This window comes from Dromaius novaehollandiae, chromosome 1 (genome assembly GCF_036370855.1).
Source record: "Dromaius novaehollandiae isolate bDroNov1 chromosome 1, bDroNov1.hap1, whole genome shotgun sequence".
Classification (NCBI taxonomy): Eukaryota; Metazoa; Chordata; class Aves; order Casuariiformes; family Dromaiidae; genus Dromaius; species Dromaius novaehollandiae.
Window position 1 is genome coordinate 63,849,978 of NC_088098.1, and position 25,624 is coordinate 63,875,601.

At 43.3% G+C, this 25,624-nt stretch overlaps 1 protein-coding gene across 1 annotated transcript in view; it reads right to left on the reverse strand.

Annotated features, from left to right (window-relative positions):
* Positions 1-24,945, reverse strand: part of WASHC1 (WASH complex subunit 1) — a 39,262-nt gene extending 14,317 nt beyond the window's left edge. Inside the window, exons 1-3 of the mRNA XM_064514781.1 lie at positions 24,854-24,945; positions 24,202-24,308; positions 11,666-11,819 (exon numbers count right to left, since the gene is read on the reverse strand). Coding sequence (XP_064370851.1) covers positions 11,666-11,819; positions 24,202-24,211 — 164 coding nt within the window. The 5' untranslated portion in view covers positions 24,212-24,308; positions 24,854-24,945. The remainder of the gene's footprint in view (positions 1-11,665; positions 11,820-24,201; positions 24,309-24,853) is intronic.
* Positions 24,946-25,624: the final 679 nt, after the last annotated feature.

Consider the following 25,624-nt stretch of genomic DNA (forward strand, 5'->3'; position numbering starts at 1 on the left):
TACCAGGGGAGCTGAACTTCTAATTGGTCATTGGGATGGAGGCTTCTTATCTCAATGCGGTACATAGCACATAAGCTGCTGCTCCTAGCCCATGCATCTCCACTATCCAAAACAAACCATTGTCATGAACAATAAGAATGCTGATCAGAACAGGCCCACCTCCAGAGCAGAAAATGATTCCTTGTAATAGAAGTTCAAATCCTAATTATTCTCTGAGAAAAGCATTGCTTTTCCTTGCATTTAATCAAATATCATTTGAACTTCATAGCTTCTCACCCAAAGATTTCAAAGCAATTTCTAAGTGTTAATTAAGCCTCAGTGGCTTGTGACACAAAGAGTGGAATCATCTCTCTCACCAGAGTATAGTCTCAGGAGCCAGATTTTCAGTCCCTCATTCACTAATCTGAACACTTTTTGCTCTAGTTCACAGAAGTTAATACATACACTCTAGTAACTGCTTGGTTTCCAGTTTTACTGAATTTAAAACCACCTGTGTAACTACTTCTATACTCTTCAATGCCTTCCCACCCTGCCCAACTGCTGCCGTTCCAGAATAAACTGCAGCCAGTAAGTACTGATGCAAAACTCTGACCCATCCTCTCCAGCACTTCGTTGGGATCCAAAACATACCCGAGCTTCACATTAAAACACAGATTTGAAGGTAAAGGCTTTTGCATTAGCTTTAACAGCTTTCATTTATGAGCTAGTACTTGCACATGAGCACAAATCAAGTAGCTAACTGAAATTACTCTATATAAAACCACTGCCCCATACTGTTCAAATAGCATATTCAGGAGAAGGAAAGCCTAACCAACAGAGAGGACCATAAATCAGACTGTTTCATCAGCAGAGAAACCCTCAACAAAACCTGTGTTTCATCTCTTCTCACAACTCTTAGTTCCTACCTAACCACCACTGCCTAACAAGGGTCTCCCTTTCTGGTCTTTCCTCACTTTGCCCTGACCTATTGAGTTTGCTGTGAGATACTTGGTTAAGGACCAATGTAGCTTTTAAAGGATGACTCAAAGAGCATGCAGGTCATTTTGTTTGCTCCCAATACTGTGCTTCTGCCCATCATATTTGCTGCAGCAATAATGTCTCACAACTCACTTCACCAAAATTATTCTATTCTCTCCACTCTTCCTTTAGTCAAATACTTCTCTGAATGCCAGTACTGCCATGCAGTGCCTCTGTTCATGATCCGTCTCACTATCCTGTGTCCACCAGTGATTATTCCCCAAGATCCTCCCAAAATTTTCTTACAAAGAAGACAAGCCCAAACACATCAGATCAACTTTTTCTGAGAAAGAATTATCAGCTCTTTGCTAGTTAAGAAACTTCCTTGCTAACTACATCTCTTCCCTTTCTCAGCTGTACTTCAAGCTTAAAGTTCTCCTGGCAACAGATCCTCCTCTTTCAGAAAAGGTCTCCTCCTCTTAAAGGAAAGATTTCTCTTCTTATTTTTTGCAGATGGAGCTTTTTATTTCACAAGTGTTTGCTCTTCAGAAATGGGAGCTGTCTAGCATTACTTCTTCATTTTCCTATGATCAACTGCATTCACTCAAATCTCAAAAGGCACCTATGATATGCCCATCAACAAGCTAATTTGAGCATAAGTGCTTCTGCAACAAATGAGAGTAACTCTTTGTAACATTTTTCCCATCCAGCACCTTTTCTGAGTGATTACAGCACTTCCTTACTTTCTTGAGGGATTTCTAGTTACTCCTCCCTCCCCCCCAAAAAACTTGGGCCCCAGACAGAGATTCTTCTAAGAGCATCGAAGAGCAGATGTCTCCTTGCTTGGACTAGCAGGTGCCCCAGCATTTCAATGAAACACACTGTGGCACATTAGCAGTCAGACATCAGCTACAGAACAGTTATAGACACACAAATTCATGTTCCTCACTACACATTTTAACTCACTTTCCCCAAGTAGTGACTCCAGAAGTATTCCAGAATAGCCATTAAGAATGGCACTAATAGTTTCACAGTATCACCAGATCAAATTTGTACAGTATGCTTTTCAACTCTCCCACCTCCGACTTCCCCTCCACAAACTGCCAAGACCATAAATTCAGTCTAATCCCTCATAGCCTAATTTCTCTCCTTGTGACACACCACCGTAAGAAATGTTCTCCCAGACCAATTATGCCTTCAGCAGCAGCTAATCCCCTCACCCCAGCTAACAGAGTAAGCATGAAGCATAACGAAAAGCACGATTTTGGCTGCTCTTTTTATTTTGTTTTTTCCTTTAAATTGTCCATGCTCTAGAAAGTAGTCCTATGGGAGTTCTGCAGGGCTAGATGATAGCTTTTCACCCTCCCTCCATTAAAAAAAGCCTCATGCAAAGTCTAAAATTGGGTCTGGAACTGGCAACAAACTCCAGGATGCCACTTTGAAAAGTATTGTTGTCAAAGCAGAAACAAAGAAACCCAGTCATCAGGTCAAAATGAGAGAGAGAACTGAACTGCGGAGACTATGAACTTTCTGCCTAGGCCTGGTGCTGAGCTACCAGAGTGACTGGGATGTTATATATAAACTATAAATAATCAGAGGAGCCATTCCTGCTGAATAAACATAGAGCAGAAGCACAACAGCCTTTACCTTCTCTTTTACAAGAAATGTCCTGTTATGCCTCTTAGGCTCATCTAACACTTCTTAGTCAGCTTTTTTGACAGATGTAAAATGAAAATCCTAGAAGTAAGACCAAGTACTTGCATTTTTAAATGTGTATTATTCCAGAATAAGAAGCATATTCTCGGATGAATTAAGCATGACATTGAACTCAGAAGATACTACACTTCCACCTGCGGTTTCTCTTTTACAGACTTATGCCTAAATCCTTCACCCTCAACTCCAAAAGTATTTTTATCCCCTCCACTCCCCAGTCACATAGCATGGTAGATTCCCTCAATAAAAATGATTATCTGGAAGATTTAGATGGGGGTGGGGGGATTCTTCTGTTATTATCTGCAAATATATCTGCTGTTTCCAAAACTGCTATTCTGTTCTTAACTGTCGGTTGCATTTACACCCAAACTCTAGCCTACCCCACTCTGAAAAAGCCCAGTGACAGCATCACATCTAGTCAAAAGGAAGGACCACAGAGAGAAAGAACTTAATCTGCCAGTCAAGTGTGAAGAACAGACCTTTGGCACTCCTGTTTCTTCCCCCAACTCTCCCCCCATGCACACGCTCCCATCTATATAGGAGGGAGTATGTAATACGCATTTCAAGCCACTCGGTATTATTTTCCAGACAGTTTTTTCCACATTAGATCCCTGATGGAAGTCATGCCTGTAAAACAAACTGACTTCTTTGCATCTCTTCCTTCAGGGCTGATTGAGTAGACAAAACTCATCCATAGAAAGAGAAAGGGACTCTAACACATGTATGAGAGTCCAGCAGCGCAAGCTGGTTGAAAAGGTAGAGCTATCACTTTGTATAAGAAAAGAACGACATGGCAATTGCACTGAGGTGAGTGGAAGCTAGGGCCAGTTCAGGCAGTATTGCCACACCTTCAACCTAAAACAAGGGATAAAGTTTATTTTGCTGTGAAGCACACACTGACTTGCTGTCAAGTCGCCTTCTCCTTGGATATTATCAGAGACAGGTAATTGTTAGAGCCATTTGGGGTGGGAGTGGGTGAGGGGCTTTCTGGAGGGGGAAACATAGTAATATATTTTCCAAACCTCTGTTAACAGCAACCTCCTGCTCAGTAGTTTACAGAAATAACTCATTGCTGGACAAGATCTCAGCCATTTCATCTCCCACCAAGTGGATCTGGATCCTTCCAGCCCATAGTTATCAGGAATAGTTCAAGAAAGGAAAGGTTACCGGCTGCACAAACGGCAGAGTTTCAGAAGGCTCCAAGTTTTGCTTGGACCAGTCTTAGAGAAAGTTCTCAGGAAAGGCATACAAAGACAGGGTGTAAGCAAGGACAACTGGCGCACGGTGGGGAGGGATACCAAAGCTTTCCATTCCTCACAGCTTTTCTGGGCACAAGAACAATGGGAAGGTAGTAGGGAAGGACCCTTAAAACTCATGTGCTCCTATCAGCACAGAGACAGGGACTGCAGCCACAGGAGCTCTTTGCATTAGTCTTGCACAGACGTGGCAGGGAGGTCAGCCTCACTTCTGTGCTAAGGCCCAGTCACACTCTGGATTTGGGATATTTTTAACTTCTTGACATCCCATTGACCTGAGGGATCAGCAGTATGACTGCTGGTGAAACTTAGACACAGACACTGTAACCCAAGTTTCTCCTCCCCTCTAAAATCAGTTTCCCTCCACACCTTCCCATCACACTCACACCGAGGCACGCTTCTGAACTGCTTTCTACCTCTGCCTTTAAGGCATCCCCCAACATTTATGAACAACACATGCAAGTGATTAACATGTTACATCTGCCCAAATTGGTAGAAACTCTTAAGCAACATTTAAAAGATGATCCTAGAAAAGGGATCAAATATGCCCACACAGCTCTAGCTTCACAGTCAAACAACTATAAACACGCAAAGGTAGAAACTTGGTGCCATCATAAAGGCCTGCATGACTCATCAAAACAAGTCTTACTGGCATGTGATAAGGATGACAGAGTACCAGCATTTCCACCCCCTGCCAAGTTCTTTGACTTCCTTCTCAAAGGGCTTTTGGTATTCTTGCTATGCAGAAAAGCCTACTGGGGAGAGGGTGTCAGTGTGGGACTCTTCTCACATACCTTTATATCTCTATGGATACAACGTCCATAATGGCAGCATTTCTGAAATCCATAAGCCTCCACAAACGTTGGCTCATTCAGGCTCAGCTGCACTCAGCTTCAAAGGAAGGTATTTCACTGTGAAGGTATTTCACTGTGATTGCACTGCGCTTGGACTCCGGGCTACTCACACAGTACCTTTTCACTCAAGAATCAGTTCAAAAAGCAAAAAGTTATATCCTGTCTATAGCAGAGAGGTCCTCTTGGGTTTCCACATCTCAAAGCAGGAAGAGCAAGGGTAATTATACCTCTGTACTTCTTGTTATAAGAAATCTCATGAAAGTTTAAGCCAATTTATAGCCGTTGGTGGTATACAAAATGACCCATCCTTCAACTCAGTCACAACTCTGTCCTCAAATTGACTGTGCTTTAAATTAATCTTTGGTGAAAGAAGCCATCATTTATCAGGATGATTACTTCTCACCTCCAACCATGGAATTAACATTTGCTTCTCCTGCCTCTTCCTGCGCAAGGTTTTATTTCCATAGATGCTTTTGAAACTGGCTTTCTCTATTTTGGACATGGCCTTTGAACAGCAAACAATGGTAGCTATTACACGTGGCATCTCTCATACTAAAATCAGACCTCTTTAAACATTTTTAAAAGGTTTTGCTAAGCCATAGGGAGACTATAGATGGTAGGAAGTTGATTTTAGCCTACAGACATACAAAAACCTGCTACAAACAAAAAGCAAAGAAAATTAAGTCAGAAACCCAATGTGAACTACACGTGATTGGACTAAATAGATTTTTGATCAGTGATTTTCTTCAAGATGCATAGCTTTGCTGCATTAACAGACTCTACACAGCAAGAAGTTCCTGTGCTATCAAGAACTTATTTTTAAGTGTGCTAAGATTATTTCTTCTGGGACACCTCTTTTCAGAAAATCCAACTCATACAGTTGTAGACTGCAACATTCTCATTACAAATGACTGGCACTGCCACAATCAATGTGCTTAGAAGCTAAGGTCGGATCTTCCCCTGCTCGTGACTCAACAAAAAATAAACCAAACAACTTCAAAGCCAAGCCCTAACGCAAACTTTTGAATTAGGAATCAAGGAGCTAAGGCTCTTGCTGTTCTCTATCCATACCATTCTTTCATCCTTCAAAGAACAGCAGATCTTACTCCTAAGTAGAATGAATTTGATCTCCCCAGAGCTGAAAAAAGAACAGTTGTCAAGAGACGAAGGAACACAGACAGGGCCCAAGAAGGGCAAGCTGCATTGCATATTCGACTTGGTATCTTCCAGCTACTGAATTGTTTCTCTATAGGTAGCTACATCTTACATTTTTCCTACTTTTGAATCTCTTGCATGCTTTCTTGGGGAGTCTGTCCTGTCCTGTCTTTAAGAACAGGAAGAATATTTCCTTGAAACCTGGAAGCTGTCACTCAAAATTAAGTTTTCTCCAACAACGCACATGGTACAAGACGCTATTCTGTCAGAGTTAAAAAACATATGTACCAAAGTTGCACAGAACCTCTCCTTAGAGTTTGCCTTTTGTATTGATGAAAACAGATGGTACATGCAAATTGGCCCATGTTTCCATTACACTTTTCAGAACCATGAAAAGCCTTTTAAGTGTAGAGAAAATCTTCTCAAGAGCTCCATTAAGTCAAAAATTGTTGCCTACCTCCTTTTTCTAACAAGTCCTTAGACCAATTCCAAGGTTGACAGAATGCTTCTGTAACTTCTGCATTTTGCTTCTCTACTTCACTGCTTACAGCGAACTGATACATCAGCAGTTTAGCTTGATTGCACCTAAACCACTCATTTTATTTTTAGTGACTGAGGACATGGCTAAGACTTGTGTTTCCTTTTGTGCTCCTGGAGGGCCACTTCGGCAGCCTGGACACAATATTCCATCATTTTCCTTTCAGATATAGAATCAAGAGCTCTTCTTCCCCCCAAAGAATGTTTTCTGTAGCTAATGCAAAGTCATCTCCTGCTTTCAGAAACATTTTGTATTAATGCATGTACCAAGTCTTTCAGTTATTCATTAAAATGTACCTCTATTGGCAGACTTGCTATTAGGTGCGACAACTTTTAAGTCTTCTCGGAAGAAGATATTGAGGGTGAAGTACTTCAATCATTTCTTTAAATTGCTCATTTTAAACTATGCTGAAGGCCTTGTTAGCAAAAAAGAAGGCTACAAGTCTCTTATCAAGTTCAAGCCTGCCTTTCAATCACTTAAGGCAGAACAGATTGATCATCCTCATTTTGGGAGAATGGGATTCAAAAATAAACAGATCACTAGTGAAAGCAACTGATGCTGAAGAGTTGTTAGTAGAGTCAGAATAGGGGCTTAAACTAACCACTGCTACATTTCAATGGCAATGCCATGAAGTATTATCTCCCTTGCAGAATCAAATTTAGCTTTCCGTTCTTCTACTTCAAAAGACACATTTAATCTCTGTAAGTCCAAAAGACACAGATTTTTAGCTTTCCAAGGTGAGCAAGAATCCTGTCTTGCTAATTCTCCACTATGTTTGTTTCATTTTTAAGGAATTATCTTTTTTAAATGACTTAATACCATTCAGTCACTTCTTTCTTACTACTCCCTTTTCATTTTAAGCTGCAACAGCTTTGACTGAGCATCCCCCTCCCCTTGGGCTGTCAAGGCAGCTGAATTGGACCCGGGTCTCAGATCCCACAAGATTTTAAGCTTAGGGATTTTAGCAGCATCCAGAAACAGTCTTAATCTGGACTCTTCTGAACATTCATTATCTCCTCCCTCTTCTTGAGGGCATGGGATGCTTGCTGCTGCCCACTGCCACTAGCCTTCCAGGCATGCTGTCCTACGCCCTGCCCCCCATACATCACTTCTTAAAGTCTTCCCAATAGTTTAACAAACTTTCTCAAGTTTCACCTCAAATTTACTCAAGTTTTGCTTCCAGAGGACCATGACAGCTAAAACAAATGAGCAATTTCTTACAAAGCCTATGTTAAAAAAAAAAAAAAAAATCCACGCTACTTGGACAGAGCAAAAAAAGTTAAAAGCCTCTACAACAGTGACCAACATCCGAAGGCAAAATTTCTCACTCTGGCTTCCTCATGCTCTGTGTCCTCACATCTGCAAGACCATCCACCCACTCCTTCACTTCACCCTTTCTGCTTAGTCTTCCTAAAAATGAGTGACTGCTCTTAGATCCCCTTAGGAGAGATAGCTGAAACTAAACTAGTTCTAACATCCTCTCTGACATGGGACAACTTCGAAGTGCCAGCAGGTGACTCGTTGCTTAACAGGAGTCCCGTCACTCTCAAAGTATCTGGAGAAAAATTGTTACGCTCTGCTATAACCAGATGATTTCACTCCAAGAGGCTGAACGCAGACCCATCAAGCTGAAGACTTCTTGACAGCTCTCTCATTAGTAAGATCAAACCTGCACGGCTAGCAAAGGAGCAAACATGATGCAGGGGCCAAGCTCTAAGTTGCATCCCAGAGCTGTGGTGCACAAAAGGCACAATGCAGTTTACTGTGAGGCTTTTCTTTGGAAATTTCCATAAACATTTAATACATTCCATAGACATCCTAAATCAAAGATACTTTTACAGAGATATTCAGTCATCCATTTCCACTATTGATCAGAGTGATTAACTACATTAACAGGTTAAAACAAGGTGGGAACACCCAAACACACCTAGTGATTAAGTTTTTGTTTGCATTTTCAGTTTCAGGCCAGACTGACATACAAAGGATATCAAAGCTCTGTCCAGTGCATACATCCTACAGAGTCCTCCTCACTCACCTCTCAACCCTGTTCCTGTCCCCAACATCCCTAACAGCTCTATGGGCCAGCCAGTCATTCCTTCTCTTCATTAGTGACTATGTTCACTTGACATCCTCTCTAAGCTTCAAGGCACTTCCGCAGTGCTTTTGTTTTCTAACTACTGCTTTCAGAACTGTGGCTCTCATTTAATTTTTTCTTTAATATTAAAGCCCTTTTCAAACATGTAATATGAAATTGATTTAGGGTAAATTTGGGAGAAAAAAGGAGAAGGAGGAAATACCTGTTTATCAAAATACTACTCTAGAGAAGCAGACAGTGAATAAAGACTAAAAAAACGCTCCTCATTAAAGTGAAAAAAGAAATACAAATGAGAGATCTAGTATACTGAACCACTTATGGCTGGATTATAGGCAAAGGAAACCACAACCTTGATAAGAACATTCCAAACCCAAATATTACTTTCCTTTGTACCGCTGTAACACTAAATGAGATAACTTGGATAGGCAATTTTCCACAAATCTATTACACAAGGGTGTACAGTCTGAATAATAAACCGACATATCAGAGGTTATTAACATCTCCTGGCAACAAAAGCTCTCCTCAGAAAACAAGAAATCCCAAAGAGCAGACCTAGCCAACCAAGGGCCATCAGAGAAAACTATACCCATCATCTCTCTGTAGCACTTACTGCAACAATGTTTTTGTGACAAAATCCACAGCACAATTCCAGTACAAGCTCCCACCCAGAAAATGCTGGTTGAAGAAATATACAGAAGAGAAACTACTGGTTAACAGAATATTTACACTGGTCACTGTGCACTTTTCCAAAGCTTAACTTAATAGCAGGTTGGCTTGTTTGAGAGCATTTAGAAAGAAGATAGCTTGGCAGAGATCTGTGCTATGTATTATTTCCCAGATTCCACAAACAGGAAAAAAAAAGCTGCTTATCCTCTTTCTCCCAATCCCCCAAACTGAAAGATGTCTTTCTTGGGTCTCTTTGAGAAGACTGAATCCACCGACACTTTTCAGCACTTTTTCTCCTGAACAGCCATTAACTGCTCCAGGGAATATTCTCTCTACGACCACAACAATACCACAACTGTCCTCAGCAGGTTTCCAAACAAAAAGAGCAGAAGCTCACCTCCCTTGCACAAAGGATGGACAATTTCATTTTAAGAACTCCTACTTGTCTGCTATGTCAGCAACTAGCCCAAGCAGAAGTTTTGATTAGCCACCATGAGGAGAAAAAAAATGAAACAAAACAAAAAAGGAAAAATTTGGTTATGGAAAGAATCTTCTTTCCATAGAGAGAAAGAAAGATTCTTTCACTCCACCTTCAATAAACTACAAATTGGCCTGCCTCTCTTGAAAGCATAGTACCAATCCAACTATTCTTACAAAAAACATCTGCATCTTTGTAATACCAAAGTAATGAGTCTGACACACTCAGCTGAGTCTGCCATACTGAACAAGTTTCCTCTCCATCAGCATTGCAAGCTACTGTTTTGCAGATCAGAACAGTCAGCTTCCCCAGATAAGGCAGCTCCTTCCTGGAAATGGAATATAGAGCTGCCTTATCTCAGGAAAGGGAAGAAAAAAGGTCACTCTTCGCTAAGTGGCAAAGTTCTCACCTTGAAAGCTTTTCCCCTTGATTGGCATGGAACAGCCAAGGTCATGAAACTTTTAGTCAGACACCCGCATAATTACTAAATCATTATTAATTATATCAGAGAGCCAAGACCTCGGAGGAATGGCAAAGCAAACAAAGAACCCAAAGAAGCCTCCCCTGTTGTTGGAAAAAATTGATAATTAAAAGTCATGAGTGCACTGAAGAGTGAGGGAACAGCATCACAGCCAGCATTCAGGACTCAGGAATGACTTGAATACAAAACAGCAGGCCTGCCTCCCCAGGGAAATTACAGGGCACTGCTTTACAAAGCAGTAAGTGGGGAGAGGAAAAAAAAAAAAAAAAAAAAAGGAGAGAGCAAGAGAGGCAGAAAGAAAGAAACACTCTGGCTTGGTTAATAGCTTTATTTGCCCCACAAAGAGGATTCTGGACAGGGATGGCACTGCCAGCCAGTCCCATGGGGTGTCTTCCTCATGTTTCTGGCAGCTCCAGAAAGCCTTCTCCTGGCCTTGTATCAAGAGGAGCTCCTATATCAAGAAGTGTACAAGAGAATGAGGCCTTGTGTTCAAGGCAGTCTAGCCTACACAGAGCCCTTGTCCATGATTCCAGCTATTCCAATGAAAATACTTTATCTCAATGACCTGAGCTCAGTCTCAGTAACTACCCTTTTTCTAGTGCCTGCCCTTTATGACACCACCATCAAAAGTTGAAGAACTTCAATTTGTCATTAAGAAAACCTAGTGGGAGAAAGAATGTCATGGGCCTGCTCAGACCATAACAAATCACCCTAGGCAGGCATGATCCCCACCGAAACCAAGGCAAGTGCTTTTGCTTATCGATCTACGAGAAGATAAATGCTGATCTCCTCTTTCCATACCAATGATACCACAAGCCATTTCAGGGCACTGAGATACCAAATGTGGCACTGGATGAAAAAAGGCACAACATTATCTACTATCATTTTCAGGCAACCACAAGAATCTCCCTGACCTGCTACATAGGCAGTCTTATGGACCCAATATTAAGGAAAAGTGTATGCAAGAAATGGCAAGACTGGGCTGAATCCGTGAACAGATCAGTTTGGACAGACCATGGTGAGAAGAACAGACAGACACTCTCATGCACTTAGGCCTCCCAATGTACAAAAAGAGAAGTGCAAAACACAAAAAGCCTAAAGAGAACCCAGTATGCAAGCCCCAGAGATCAGAACGAAGAGCCATTCACTCAACTGCTCTAAGTACAATGACTTGAAAAGGCACATCTTCAAGATAATTTAAATTAAGAAAGTCTCCCATTTAAAACACGAGGAAGTAGGATTTGAGTATAACTATGGCAGAAATATTACTGCAATTGGTGACAGTCTGCCACCACTGAATTAAATATTAACAACAAACAACCTCTTGCGAACAGCAGCCATTTGATTACGTTGAACTTTGACAGTACGTGAATCCAGTAAACTTTTATTTGCTGCAGCCTTGTCACAGCACTCTACTTCCTACTACTGGATGCTAAGACCCAGCTTCCATCCCCAATGTGACAGCAGCATACCTGTTGAAGATATCAGCTGAAACCTTTTGCAGATACTGAAGGGCATCTGCCACCTGCTGAACAGCCTCCTCCCTGCGCAAGTCTGGTTGGATCAGGGGGACTGAATATGTCTGCCCTTCCAGAAAGTGCTTCTGGGCCACTGTAGCCATTACACCTAAAGGAAAGAGGAAATAGGTCATTACAACAAATGCACTTCCATTTTATCACAGCTCTTACCCACAGACTTCAACCCCTCTACTCTCCTAGTTATTTTACGAAGGTGTTTGCAAGGTAATCAGGAAGCTGAGGAGGTAGAAACAGTTGACATATTGGATTTTCTAGAAATCTCAGGTAGCTACAGAGAGGTGGGAGTCTCTTGCTTACCTGAATGCTCCTGGGAAACATAATTTTATTTGTAGCATGACACTTAAATCTCAGCTCAGTGTTAAGCTGAAAACAAAGACAACACTTTGGAACAAAGTCAGTTCAAGATGGTGATAAGACTCTTCAGAGATATCACCCTGTCCCCTCTCCCATCCTCATATTCTAGATGGATGTATTTCAGGTTATTCAACAGCAAAACATAACATTTTATTTCACACTTTTGCTCCAAGAACAACCACCACTTCTCCCTTCCAAGAAGAGCAGGTATGAAATTACAGGGCATGCATGTGCACACACCCCCTTGCTCCAAACAGGTTAATGAGAGTTACTCCATTCTAGCGCTCCATTCTCAGACTCCCAGGCTCCTTCCTGGTGGTGACTGGATTTTTCCTTCAGCAACTATCTTGACAGAAACCTCATTTTACGATCCTTTCACGTACCAAACTTAAATGATAACTGCAATCTTTCAGTTGTGTTCAACACGTGAATTGGAGCCACATGCATACTCCTAGATGCAGCTGGACAAATGATGCTACCCCACCCTGAAAGCTAACAGTCAGGATAAGGCTGGGTATCATCCACGTTTCCATCCTGCCAGCTGTGCTCATCTATCCCTCAGTTGTTCCCAAAGAGCCTGCCTTCTATGTATTTATTTTGTTCATAGTAATAACAACAAAAATTCCCAGGACACAGAGAAGGGAATAGAGAAGAAATCAGTTTCTCTGAGCATGTTAAAAATTGTGAACTCACAAATGCATTACTGATAGGAGAGCCTGATCTAATGAACAAAGTAGAATGTCCAAAGAGTTTTCTAATCACAGCTCTGCCATTAGGCCTACACAACTCCTTTCAAACTTCAGACTGTAAAAAACCCACAGACAAAAGCTGCTCATTACAGGGCTTCGCCATGCTGGGTGCTATACATCAGTATAAGAAAATACTTACTAAGCTGAAGAAAAGCATACTAAGCAGGATCAAAAAGTTCACAGGAACTAGTCCAGGGAGCACCAGTGTGTGCATACAGTATTCTAGATACCACCACCCTTGTCAACAACAGAGGAATGCTCTCTACTTTCTCCAAGGGAGGGCACACAGAGCAGGCTATTAGTACCATAGAAACAGTCTATACTGGAAGAAGCCACAACACAGAAGTCTAAAGAAGTAGTTAGAGCATAACACAACAGTTTAAGAAGTGAAGATTATACAGATTACAAAATCTTCACACATTCTTTACATTCTCTATCCTGCTTCACAAAATGAAAGGATAGCCTGCAGCCATTCCAGCATATTCAAGAAACACCACTCACCCTCTCTGAATTTGTCCTTTCTGATCCAGGTTTCCTACCACAGCAGATTAGGAAAGACTTTATGTAAATGTAATGTGGGTGTTTCCTGTTTTTTGGAAATGAGTCATATGAGAGGGAAAAGGAAGAGGAAACCTAGGAGCTTTTCCACAGATAACAGATTTGCTCAAAAAAAACAAGCCCAGCCATGAGAAGACCTGGCACTGCTGTAGGAGATCTAGACCTATTCTATTTAACTTCATGCATCACTGGCAGCCAAACTCTGAATCCACAGTCTTTAGTGGCAGTGCTTGCACACTGATTAGATTTCTTGATTGAATGCATTCAGCACACAAAATTATTTGACTTGTAAAGCATACAAGTTAATCCGAGAAGGAATATGTCTAATTCTGAGACTGCATTTTTTGATCTGCTGACCATAACCAAGCTTGAACCCTTTTGCTTTCAAGACTACTGTTTGACTGATGAAGTGGAACAAAGCAACAAGCTGACTCATAGAGCACGCAGTTACAGAATACTTTAGCTTCCATAGCAAAGCTAGTTCATGATTCTCCCTGTCACAGCTGACAACCCTTCTGTTGCATCAATACTGCTGATTTTGGGGATGCCTCTTTTTAATTCAGATCCTTTTAGTGACTAGTCACCTGATTTATTGCTACATAAACATCTGTAATTGCCCAGTCACAAAACAGAGTGGGAAGAAAGGGTAAGAACAGGACATGTTAAACTAGCTTCACCAGTAAAACCACTGTCATGTAATTTGACGCTCAGTATGAGAAGGCCGAGCTTTTTCCTCTTGAGGCCAAATGAGGATGATACAGACCCAGTATCATCTCCCATATTCTCACCAACTGGCTCAGTGACCTTTCCAAAACTAGCCTCTGTTCAGCAGCCAACTGACAGATGCTTACACTCTGAAACAACACTGTTCTAACTTCTACCAAACTGTCTCTGTCCTAACACTCAGAAGCTAGAAGCTGTCCTTCAAGTCCCATTGCTCCCTTGCAAAGAAAGGAACACACATTAGTGGGGCAAAGCAGAAAAAGCCCAAGTTGCTCCTGCTTGTGCTGTCATAGTTTGGGTGTCAAGTAATTTCAGTTTCACAAGCTCTCAACAGGCCTCTCACACTAGCTCTAGGTTCTCTCACCTTTACAAAAACAAACAAACAAAAACAAACAACCTAGAGAACTGTGGCAGACACTGTGGGAACTGCTGTCAGATATAGATGCAAGAAACAATCCTTCCTATGCAAGGTAACGAATTAAGAGATTTATAGCAAGACAGACTAAAAACAGCAAAAACCTTCTAAGTGACTGGACTTAGGCAAAATCACGTGCTATAACTGCTATTTATTACTTCTTGTGATCAAACTACCCGGAGAAGGAAGTCAGTTTTACAAGCACTTCTGAGTAATGCGGTAGCCATATGCTTAGAATAAAAGTGGAATTGCTTCCTACAGCAGAGAGGGCCTGCCAGAACAAAAGAGGTTTTAATGGCGAAAATTCAGGTTATTCCTGAACGAGGAAGGAAGGAGCGAACGAGGAAGGAAGGAGCGAACGAGGAAGGAAGGAGCGAACGAGGAAGGAAGGAGCGAACGAGGAAGGAAGGAGCGAACGAGGAAGGAAGGAGCGAACGAGGAAGGAAGGAGCGAACGAGGAAGGAAGGAGCGAACGAGGAAGGAAGGAGCGAACGAGGAAGGAAGGAGCGAACGAGGGTTCCAAAGACTGAATGTTACTCGGCAAGACTGACTCTTCCTTTATCTCAACCTTCAGTGCATGGAGAAAGAAGTAGCAGTTTTCCTTGCCATGGTCCATTATCCTTCCCTTCTCCTCAGCCCTGGTGAGGCCACATCCGGAGTACTGTGTCCAGTTTTGGGCTCTCCAATACGAGAGACACGGAGCTAGTCCAGCAGAGGGCTGCTAAGATGATTGAGGAACTTGAGCATCTCTCATATGAGGAAAGGCTGAGAGAGCTGGGCCTGTTCAGCCTGGAGAAGAGAAGACTGAGGGGGGATCTTATCAATGTGTACAAATATCTGAAGGGAGGGTGTCAAGAGGATGGAGCCAGACTCTCCTCAATGGTGCCCAGCAATAGGACAAAAGGCAATGGGCACAAACTGAAACACAGGAAGTTCTGTTTGAACATAAGGAAAAAAATTCTTTACTGTGAGGGTAACAGAGCACTGGAACAGGTTGCCCAGAGAGGCTGTGGAGTCTCCATCCTTAAGAGATTTTCAAAAGCTATCTGCACAGGGTCCTGGGTAACGTGCTGTAGGTGACCCTGCTTGAGCAGGGGGGTTGGACTAGACGATCTCCAGAGGTGCCTTCCAACCTCAACCATTCTGCAATTCTGTGATTATCATAATTAGGTAGCACATCAAAACAAAGTGCCACAAATTAGAAAGATCACAACTTTCCTATCCTGCTCAAGGGATGCCAAGCTTTCACATAACCTATACATCAAAAATACAAATAAACTGTTCATGAATTACACACAGAACTGACTTCCTGCACAGCAACAAACTGGCTCCCATATCAACACAGAAGCTTACAGAGGGAGCTAGCACGTTTCAGCAGGAAGAGCTGCATGCTGGAATTACAAAGGCTAACATGAAGTACTCTGATGCTATGGTGAGAAACGGGCATATAAAAACACAAAGCAAGTATTATTCATAAGGGCAGGTGCCAGATCACCCAACAGATTCAATCATTAGTGGTATGACCACCTGTGGATCACAAAAGGAAGAAGAAACAGCAGCATAGCTATTTCTTGTGATTAAAGAGAGAACAGCTGCAGGATCTGGAGGCTCCAGCCACTCTATACTCAATTTTTTCTACACCAGCTTTCCTGATCAAGACAAATGTACTCTGGTGTTATATAATAACCTCCCTTGCCTTATTAAATTGCTAGGGAAGAGAAAAGGTTGTTTTCTTGCTGTACCACCTGCTTAGGTGTGCTGTATTCTGATTTAGAAGTTCTGACTAGAGCCACCAAATGCTCAGATTTGCGTTTTTGCCTTAAGTTGTCTGTGAGCTGGTACAAACCTCTAGCAAGCTGGTAAAAAGACTAACCACCAGTCTGGACATCTTCTGTGCCCAAAACTGATTTCTTCTCAGTTCCAGCATTTGCACTAGCAAAAGCTGAGGAAAACAACTGTGGGAAAGTCAACATCTGTTTCCAACATCCCATCTCCTCTTTCCAAAAGACCGACATCAGGACAGATACAAGCTGCTCAGTCCAGGGTTTTCAGGCATCTGGAACCAGCAACTGGTCATACTGTCCAATCATCACAGCTAAGTCTATAAAGCTCTGATGGCTACATAGACATTTGCTGCTCCAAACCCGGAGCAGAAAGCATAAAATTCACTGCTCTGGCTAAGCAGAGAGCCACTCAACCTACTTTGCTAACCTCTTGGGAATACATTTCCTCCTACACCCAAGAATAAAACTCCTTATATCAAGGCTAAGCCCAAGAGAACTTGTTACGGAGCAAAAAGACTCTGTAAAGGAGCAAAACTCCTAAGTTCTTTAGGAAATATCACTCTGTGGAGGACCAATCATTGCGATGATTATCTACCTTAAAAAAAATCTCTTATAATACCTTCATTTTTCAAGGGAACATAAAGGAAGTCAAATAATAAGAAAATAATTTGGTTTCCCTCAACACAGGCAGTCACATCAAAGCCACCTAGGAACACTTACCAGATGCATACTCAGCTGTGAAAATAAAGAGAAAATAAAGCAAGCCAGCAACACTAATTGCTCCCTTAACTTGCTTCAAGAGATAACAAGGAGTGGGGGAGGGAAGAGGGCTTAAAAACTCTGAAAAATCAGTGTTTATTTTGCAATGTTACAAGGACTGCTTTAGAAATTACTATGCTGCTGTCACTGCACTGGAAAGTCAACACCAACTGAAGGCCATTAACTCCCATTTGCAGTACAGTAACATCTCTAAGAAGTGACAGACTCTAGCCCTATGCCTCTCCTTTGCAGGGTCCTAATTAAAGATCAATTGACTTGCAGCCACCTGCAAACTGATCAGCCAGCAAGGACACAGACATAAGCAACATGCAGTAAAATACAAGTCTGCAGATCCTCCACAGCATACCACTACACCACCACCAACAGGATAGTCCCACAGTAGGAACAGATCAAAACACAAATGAACTGCAGATAAATATTAAACCTCCCCAAAGATGGGGTAGAAGTAAGCTTTGTGCATAGCTTGTCACAAGGTGCTGTCCCCTTTCACAGAGGAAAGTCATATCTGTAGTTTGGTTGATAGCAAGATGCCATTCCAAATTCTTCACTGACATTAAGCTCTTCAACATAACACTTTCTATCATGTTTACTTGGACAAGCATTATCCCATCCTGATTGACAGTAACAGTCCTCAGTTGTTCACTTTCCTCTGCTTCAACCTAGCATACATTAGCACATTACCCCCAATACCTCGTGCAGCTTTTAACACTCTCAAAGCTCACAACCGCTACAGGTATCTGCTGTGTGTATGCTCACAAACTTACACCGCTGTGAGTGTATCATCCCCATTCTCTACTTTTTACACAAGCTTCCCACAAAATTTTAAATGATGATCAATTCCGCTGGTAAATTCAAACCATACCCATGTTCAACATTGGCTGTACAAGAAGCTTGCATAGAGGCCATCCCAAAAAACTAGCAGAACTAACACCTCCAAGAATTAAAGACATAGCTTACCTTCTCCTTCACAGGTAAACTACATTCCTCTGATTTTACCTGCTGCAAAGCCAGAGAAATGTATTTTAAAGAAGAAAGACTTAAAATCCTAGAAAAGTAAGACATATCATTGCATATGCTTCTCCTGTTCAGGGACAGGATAAGGAAATGCATGCACATGCACACTCATGGATGTAGACACGCAGCTGAACGCAGTGCTGTAAGTTGCTTATACTCTAGTGGTAAATGCAGCACAAGAGCCTAGATAAGAATCCTATTTTGTTGTGAAGCAAATGGTCATTCTGCCCTGTGTTGACATTCACTGGAGGGGCTGAAATATAGTCTTCCAGCAGAACAGACTGCAGACTTATCTTAGGTAAAAAAGCAGGATGTACTTCAAGGAGTGAGGTGAGTTGCTCACCATGCTCCCTGTGCTAACTCAACCTTATGCTTGTGGGGGGAAGGACACTTTGATAAGATAAGAGGATGAAAAGTCTATTTATATTTTTTTTTAATTAACCATGTTCTACAGTGTTATTAAGCAGCAATCAAAGATGCAGATGGTACTGATTTGATTGGCAAGAGGTGCACCCTGCTGAATATTAAGGAATTCTGCCCCTATAAATAGGTCTAATCATCCAAAGGCTGGAAGGCAGTGATGAAAGAAAGCATTAATAAGATCATAATTAGGCCCTGTAGCAGGCTGTACTTCACCAGGGTGCTCATGTTAGTAGACATCTCTCATAGCAGAACCTCAACGTCTCCTGCTTGTAAGCATGACTGCTTTGGGTCTCAAGACCTTCAGTAGCTATGTTAGACAAAGCTATGGAATGGGCTCCTACATCTCTGGAGGAACTGTCAAGCCTGGCAGCTGCTGGGATTTTACTTCCTAGTACTACCTCTGGAGTAAGAGAGCTCTCAGCTCCATCTGTGCCCACCTTGCCCACTCCCAATGAGCTAATTAAATAGGCCAGCCAGAGCTTCCCAGGCACAGAGACTGGCATGTGATACAGGCAACTGGGAAGTTTTAGCCGCTATTGATCTTCCTCCCCCTCATTCGAGCACATCAAGGACAAATCTACATGATAAAGTTAAGCTAGCCACACCTCTACTCCGCTGCCTCAGCTTTAGAGTGAGAGATACACACCACAGATTGTCAACCTCATACTTTTAGTCTATCCTCATAGGACAGGGAATTACTACTGTGGGGCAGTAACTTAGAAGAACAAAAAAAACATGTGGAAAAAGAATCTCACAAGGCATCACCTATTACATGCCAATACTTCCAAAGACCGACCCCCTTTGATATTGTACTAGTTGAGCAGCCAAGACCTTTGCAAAAGGAGTCCATCCCCCACATCACACCACAGCCCTGCAGAAACAGCAGAGCACTGAGAAGTTTGACTTGACACTTAGCAGGACTTGGGCTCCAACTGCATTTCATGCGCTGTGCATCCTGGCTTTGCAGGCCAATATTCCGCCAGGAAACAGCAATCTCACCTCATCTGTCCTAGCAGCAGCCATGGGAAAAGGAAAAGCTTTTTCTGTACTACTGGTAAGAAGCCACTGCTAACTACCAGATCCAGTAACATAACACTACTGAGTTCTCCATACCCAAATGGTGTGGAATTACCAGCATTCATCACAAGAACATCATACTGCACCATAATGTCAGTTACTGTACTGGGTGTCTTTTTGTTAGCCGAATCTACATACTACTGGGTAACTGTTTAGTCCAACCCAATATACCTTGGAATCTGCATGAGAAGTACCCAAGACTCATTCAATTTAAAGTCTATGTTTTGCTCAACCTGTTAACTACCAACATGGTACTGGAAAGAGGTATTAAGGTAATGCTATGGAGATACTCACTTTTGGGAACATCAAGAGACACTCTGGTATGAAGCCTGCAGTCCAAAACTGCAGATGCCTTTCAGTAATTCCCTGAGTTGCAGAGACAGCATACAATTAATATGCAGCTTTACAGTGAAAGAGTAGCTTACTGTTGCTGACAGAGACTTGGGGAAGAGCAATGGAAGAGAAACGTCATTTCTGCAAACCAAGTGCCTGGTAGAAACATGTCCCCCGGGGCCATGGGCTGTATGAAAGAACAAATAAGACCAATTGCTACTTGTCATGTGTTTGCCCAGCCCTGCTCTTTCCAGAGTACAAGGCTACCTGTGTGTGATCCTTCCTGAACACTGAGTGCTCCCAAAGGAAGACCAGTAACCTGTCCAAAAGCTAGCTGTGGAAGTATGAGCCCAGTATCTCTCAGGAAACCAGGGCCTGTTAACATCCTTAACTTAGATATGTTGCTTTGCAAGAAGCTGTAGCTGTTGCAGCTCCTATAGACAGATGACATCTATGAGCAATAAGACATTAAGGCAAAGACATCACTGATGGGTAACTAAAGGCACATCAATTGAAGGATTTAGGTTCTTACCACCAGTGTTATTTCTTGGATTAAATAAATGTGGGTCCGAGCTGATGTATCAAGAGACTCAGTGATCACGCTCAAATGGAGACCCTCCCTTTTTCTAAAAACTACTCAAAGAGAATTACTTTGCTTGTTTCTCACATGTCACACTGCCCATCCAACTTGGGGTAAAGAGAAGGATTCAAGATTTGAGATCTTGGAGCCCTGCTTTTATGACAGCATATGTCAGCTCCCTGGAAAATGGCAAAATACCTGACATTTAAAGTTGGATCACATAAATCAAGTGAGATTAACTCTCCAGAAGACAGGAATGATATTACATTAAATTATTTGGTAAACAGAATCTGAAAGGTAGAGACTTAAAAACGGGAGATGTGCTTCAGTTCTCTAAGCTCCCAAAGCTAAGACGGCCTCTAAGACACCACTGCTGGTGATAACCTTTCCTCTCAATGGAGAGCTCTGCCTTAAGAAGCTTGGGCAGCAGCCCTTACTGCAACAAGGCACTAAGCTGCTGGCTGCATCTTCCTGTTGAAAAAGTCTTTTCCTCTAAGCAGAGACTGAAAATGATTTCCTTCAGTTAGATACACAAAGCTCATTTTGACAGACAGATGTTGATATCCACAGCGAATCAGATAACCCACGCTGTGCTTGTCACCTTTGGCTTTCCTTATCATTAGTGGAGAGAAACAGGTGCTCTAACAAACAACTGATCTTATTCTAAGGCAGGCATCTAAAACTGACCAAATGCACTGTGCTCTCAAATTGCCTGCCCTGCCTTCCCTTCCTCTCCCTATTAACCATAAAAGAAACCTAAGTGACTAGCTTAGATAAACCTACAACACAGGCATCTAATGCCAGGCAAACAGTCCAGCCCAAGCATTCAGGTGCAGCTCTTCATTTGACCTCCTATTAGGGGGCAATTTGTTTATGTAAGCCTAAACTACAGAGAAGCTATAAAGCCCCTTTGAAGGCCATTAACCTGCAGTAAGCTCTTAAATACTAGAGCATTCTGGAAGCAGGCTAGCTGAAATGCTGCTGTAGAGATTCCTACAGGAAGTTTGGTTCAGAAAAACAAGTAGCTGCTCGAATTTAATACCAGCCTATATCATCAAATACATACTTCCAAAAATACAGCACCTTCCTGAAAACAGGATCCAGCTGCTACAATTAATCACATCCAGTCTTTTGCAGAGGGACCTTAGCTGCAAACCCAGTGATCACCACAGCTCACTCTCTCAAACCTTAACAATATCCTGTTTTTCACCTCCACATAAATATGTCAGAATCTGACATATTTAACAAAGGTAATTACCAAATCACAACAAACTCACTAAACCTACTCCTGTCAGTCTTATACTCTCAAAGGCAAAGGGAATACTTGCATTCCTGAAAGATGACAGGATAGCAGGTGGGAACTCATTCACTAAAAGGGAATCTATTCAAGGCTGTTCATGTTTGCTATCAGGATACCCTTACGGGGTGGCTTGGATGACAGGAGCTGCCAAAAAGCTAGGCTAAAAGAAGGACACCTGGGAAATCAATAACCCACAAAAACTGCTGGATGGACTGTGTTCTGGCAAAGGTTATCTTGTGAAGAGGTCCAAGCAGAGCTGATTAGCTGCAGAAATTGCTTTTTGAGTGATAAAAATGATTCCCTTCAAGCTCATACACCATGGCCACAGGAAACACCACAACTTCAGACGACATAATCCTCTTCATCCTCTGCACACTATCTTTAATCTAATAAATAAATAAATAATCTGCCTTGCTTTCAGGCTTATCTCAGCACTATTTCTTTCCAGCCCTCAGTTTCTACCTCCCTTAGTACTAAGGCTGAGCATGCAGTGACTACAGTTACCTATTACCAAAACCCAGAAACCAGACTGCAGAGTAGTCCCTAGGGATTATCTGCTTTCAGTTTTCTTGCCAATGAAGTCCAGAGTTGAGAGAATACAATAGTACTTTCTATCTGAAGGAACGAAGATTAAAAACTCAGTTTAAATATCCAGAGTGATAGAAGGAGGATACATGATAAAACTAGCAGCCTGTGCTGCTCTGGGACTGCTTAAGGCATTTTTCTGCCTGAGGGCCTTGTGGAGGTGCCAATATTTTCCCTTAACCAAAGCATTCCAGGAACACATAGGTATATTGGGCAGCCTTTATATCTCAGCTCTTCTTAGACAAAACAAGTATCAGGAGGGCTTATCATCCCCTGGCTAACCTTTCTAAAAGAAAGTCTAAGCAAAGGACAGTTGACTAGAGCACCTCCAATTCTGAGGACAACTGAAACGCAGAAAGCCTCTACAAAGACATGCCAGAGGTAGTTTGCTTCCAGCCCTTGCCCCTGGCGAAAGCAGCACTATCTACTCTGCTTCCTTTCACTGTTCCCCTATTTCAGGGGACTGGAAAGAAACAGGGACAGTTTTGCTCTTACATTATCTGTTCCAGGATAAGCCTATGAGGTCTGCAAAACATTGCCAGCAACACCTGCTGCGCAATCTACATGAAATAAATAGGTCATCTCATGTCAACTCTTAGCTGACACTTGCCCAAACCACGTGAAATGCCACTACCACAGCTGGCACTATCCAGCACTCCCTGTTGGCGGCTACACTGGAGAAGGGAACAGAGTTGAGAAGCTGCCTACACTCCAACATGAGAAGCCTCCTCTATTGGGAGAGGTCTCGGGGAAAACCAAGGTGCAATCCAGCCTCTCAGCATCTGAGCCACACCCACCATATTCACAACTGGGTTTCTGTTCAGTACTGAAGTAAATACTAACCACGACCATCACTGCTGGATGTAGATTCACAGTGTTCACTATGTCTGTCACTGTATACGTATGCAGCTAGATCTAATAGCCCTATGGTATGATTACTGTTGACTGACTCATTCTTTATTTTGAACATAAAAAAAAATTAATACAATAAATACATTTATCACAACAGCATTTAGGTTTACTTTGCAAACAGTATCAACATGTTTTTATCTGACAAATAATTACATCACCACAGCTACCAGTCTGACAGCAGGGAGCGTACCCTTGTGCAATTTAAAGACAACACATATTAAATTTGATTTCCCAGTACTCCAGATAGAAAACTGTGTTCATGCACTGATGGACTAGAATTATTTTCTGTAATCTGTAGCATTCTTTGAATTAGCTGATAGTTTATAATAACTTTTTGGTACTCACATTGCTGGCAGTACAAAAAAAATCACAACTTCACTGCAAGCCATTAGCTAATTTTCTGGGTAAGAATTACTTGATCAACTCAAACCCCAGAGTTCCCAATCTTGAGCATCTTTGTTCTTTTTCTTCACTAATCCTTTCACGCTGCAGCACCTATTTCCCTACAGGGTATCTGACGTACACAGAGAAGAAGCACCAACCTTCCCAATGCCAGAAGTCCTATGCTAAGTCTCAATGTCCCATACATCACCTCCAACTTGAGATTCCACTGCCTCCACTGCAAGGTGTCAACAGTCTATTTCATAGTTCAGCTCTGAAGTGGTGAATAAGGAACGTAATGAAACGTTTTCTAAACCTGTCCTCCCATGAAAACAGGTATAAGTACAAATCTCATTCCATAGTACCAAGCGCTTCTTTCCAAGGCTTGAAGTGGTCACAGATGTGCCAAGTCTGTCATTACTAGAGGTATTTCATTCATTCGCAGCACACTATAGATCTAAGAGCAGTTTAGACCCACTTACAGGATCCTGTCAGAACCTACCCCCTTGCATCAGCTCCAACTCAGATGTAACCTTCTATAAGCTCTAACTCCTTTTAATTGAGCCCAGTCTAAGCTGTGTTTCTTCCATCCATAAGAAAGCCTGATTTCTGCAAGAAATCAAGGTACATATCAAAAGAAAATCCAAAAAGGCTACTGCAGTAATAACAAGTTCTAGCTCTGTCACAGACTCATTTTCTGCAAAACTGGGGCTCTGATTTTTGAAATAAGTTTCTGGCCACGAGGGTTGTGGAGCAACTTCTAAAGATAAGCCATGGATAAAACTGCCACAAAGTTGCAGCATCACTACCTGCTTGTCTTTGCAGACGGCTTCGAGCAAATCAGCCATCTGCCACGCTCGGCGCGCAGCAACGCAACGTGGAAACGCCGCTAACGCCCGGCCCTCCCCGGCCACCCCTCCCGAGGCCCCTGCAGCCCGGCGCCCGCGGGGCTCGGCCAGGACGCACCGCCCGCCCAACCGCCGCCCGAAAGCAGCGCGGCCGTTAACCGGCCCTAAGGCAGCGCCCGCTCCCGGGCGGCCTGGCACAGCCGCGTCGCCGCCGCCCCGCGGCGGGGGCCTGCGGCCTCACAGAGCCCTGCTAGCGGCGGCTCCCCGGCGGGCCAGCCGAGCTGAGCCGAGCCGAGCCCCTCTCACCTGCCGTCAGCCGGCCGCGCCCCCGGCCCGAGCAGGAAGCAGCGTCCAGCACCCCTTCCGCCCCTAAGTTGCGTCACTTCCGCCAGACTTCCAGCGCCTCTCCAGCTCGTGGCAGGCTCTTCCCCTCTAGGAGGCCCGGGCCGAGTCGAGTGCGGGAGGGGAGGCGGCTGCGCATGCGCGGGGTCAGAGGCGCGGGTGTCCGGCGTTCCCCGGCCGGGCCGGGCAGGAGGTCTCCGCCGTCCCGCGGGGTCGCGTGCCCTCCGGGCGCTGCGGACATCATGCGCTGTGTCACGTGCCCCGCCTCAGCCCCCTCCACCTCTTCTGGCACTGCCGCCGGGCTCTGCACCCGGTGCCCCAGCCTCCCTGCTGTCTTGGGCCTCCGCACCTGGCGGCCCCCCAACTCAAAATGGCATGCCCGCCAGCGAGCCATTGGCCACCTCACAGGCTGCACGTCACAGGCCTGCCATGTCAGAGGCTAGCTGCCATGTTACAAGTCCGGCTTGCTCAGCGGCCACTGGTCACAGAGGTCCCCTGCCATGTCCCCCAGCAGCCCTCCTCCCGCGGGGGGTCAGCTGAGCCCCTCACAGGGGTGGTCGTGAGCCTCTGCCACCCACCAAGCGCCATCATGGAAAAGATGCTCTGTGAGCAACGTGCCTGCTCTGAGGAGGAGGGAGGTGTCACGTCTCCTGATCTTGTCTCTACCTACATGTGGCGAAGTCATGATTTAAGAGAGGATCCCACAAATGTTTTTTGTTTCCAGTGTCAGCCCTG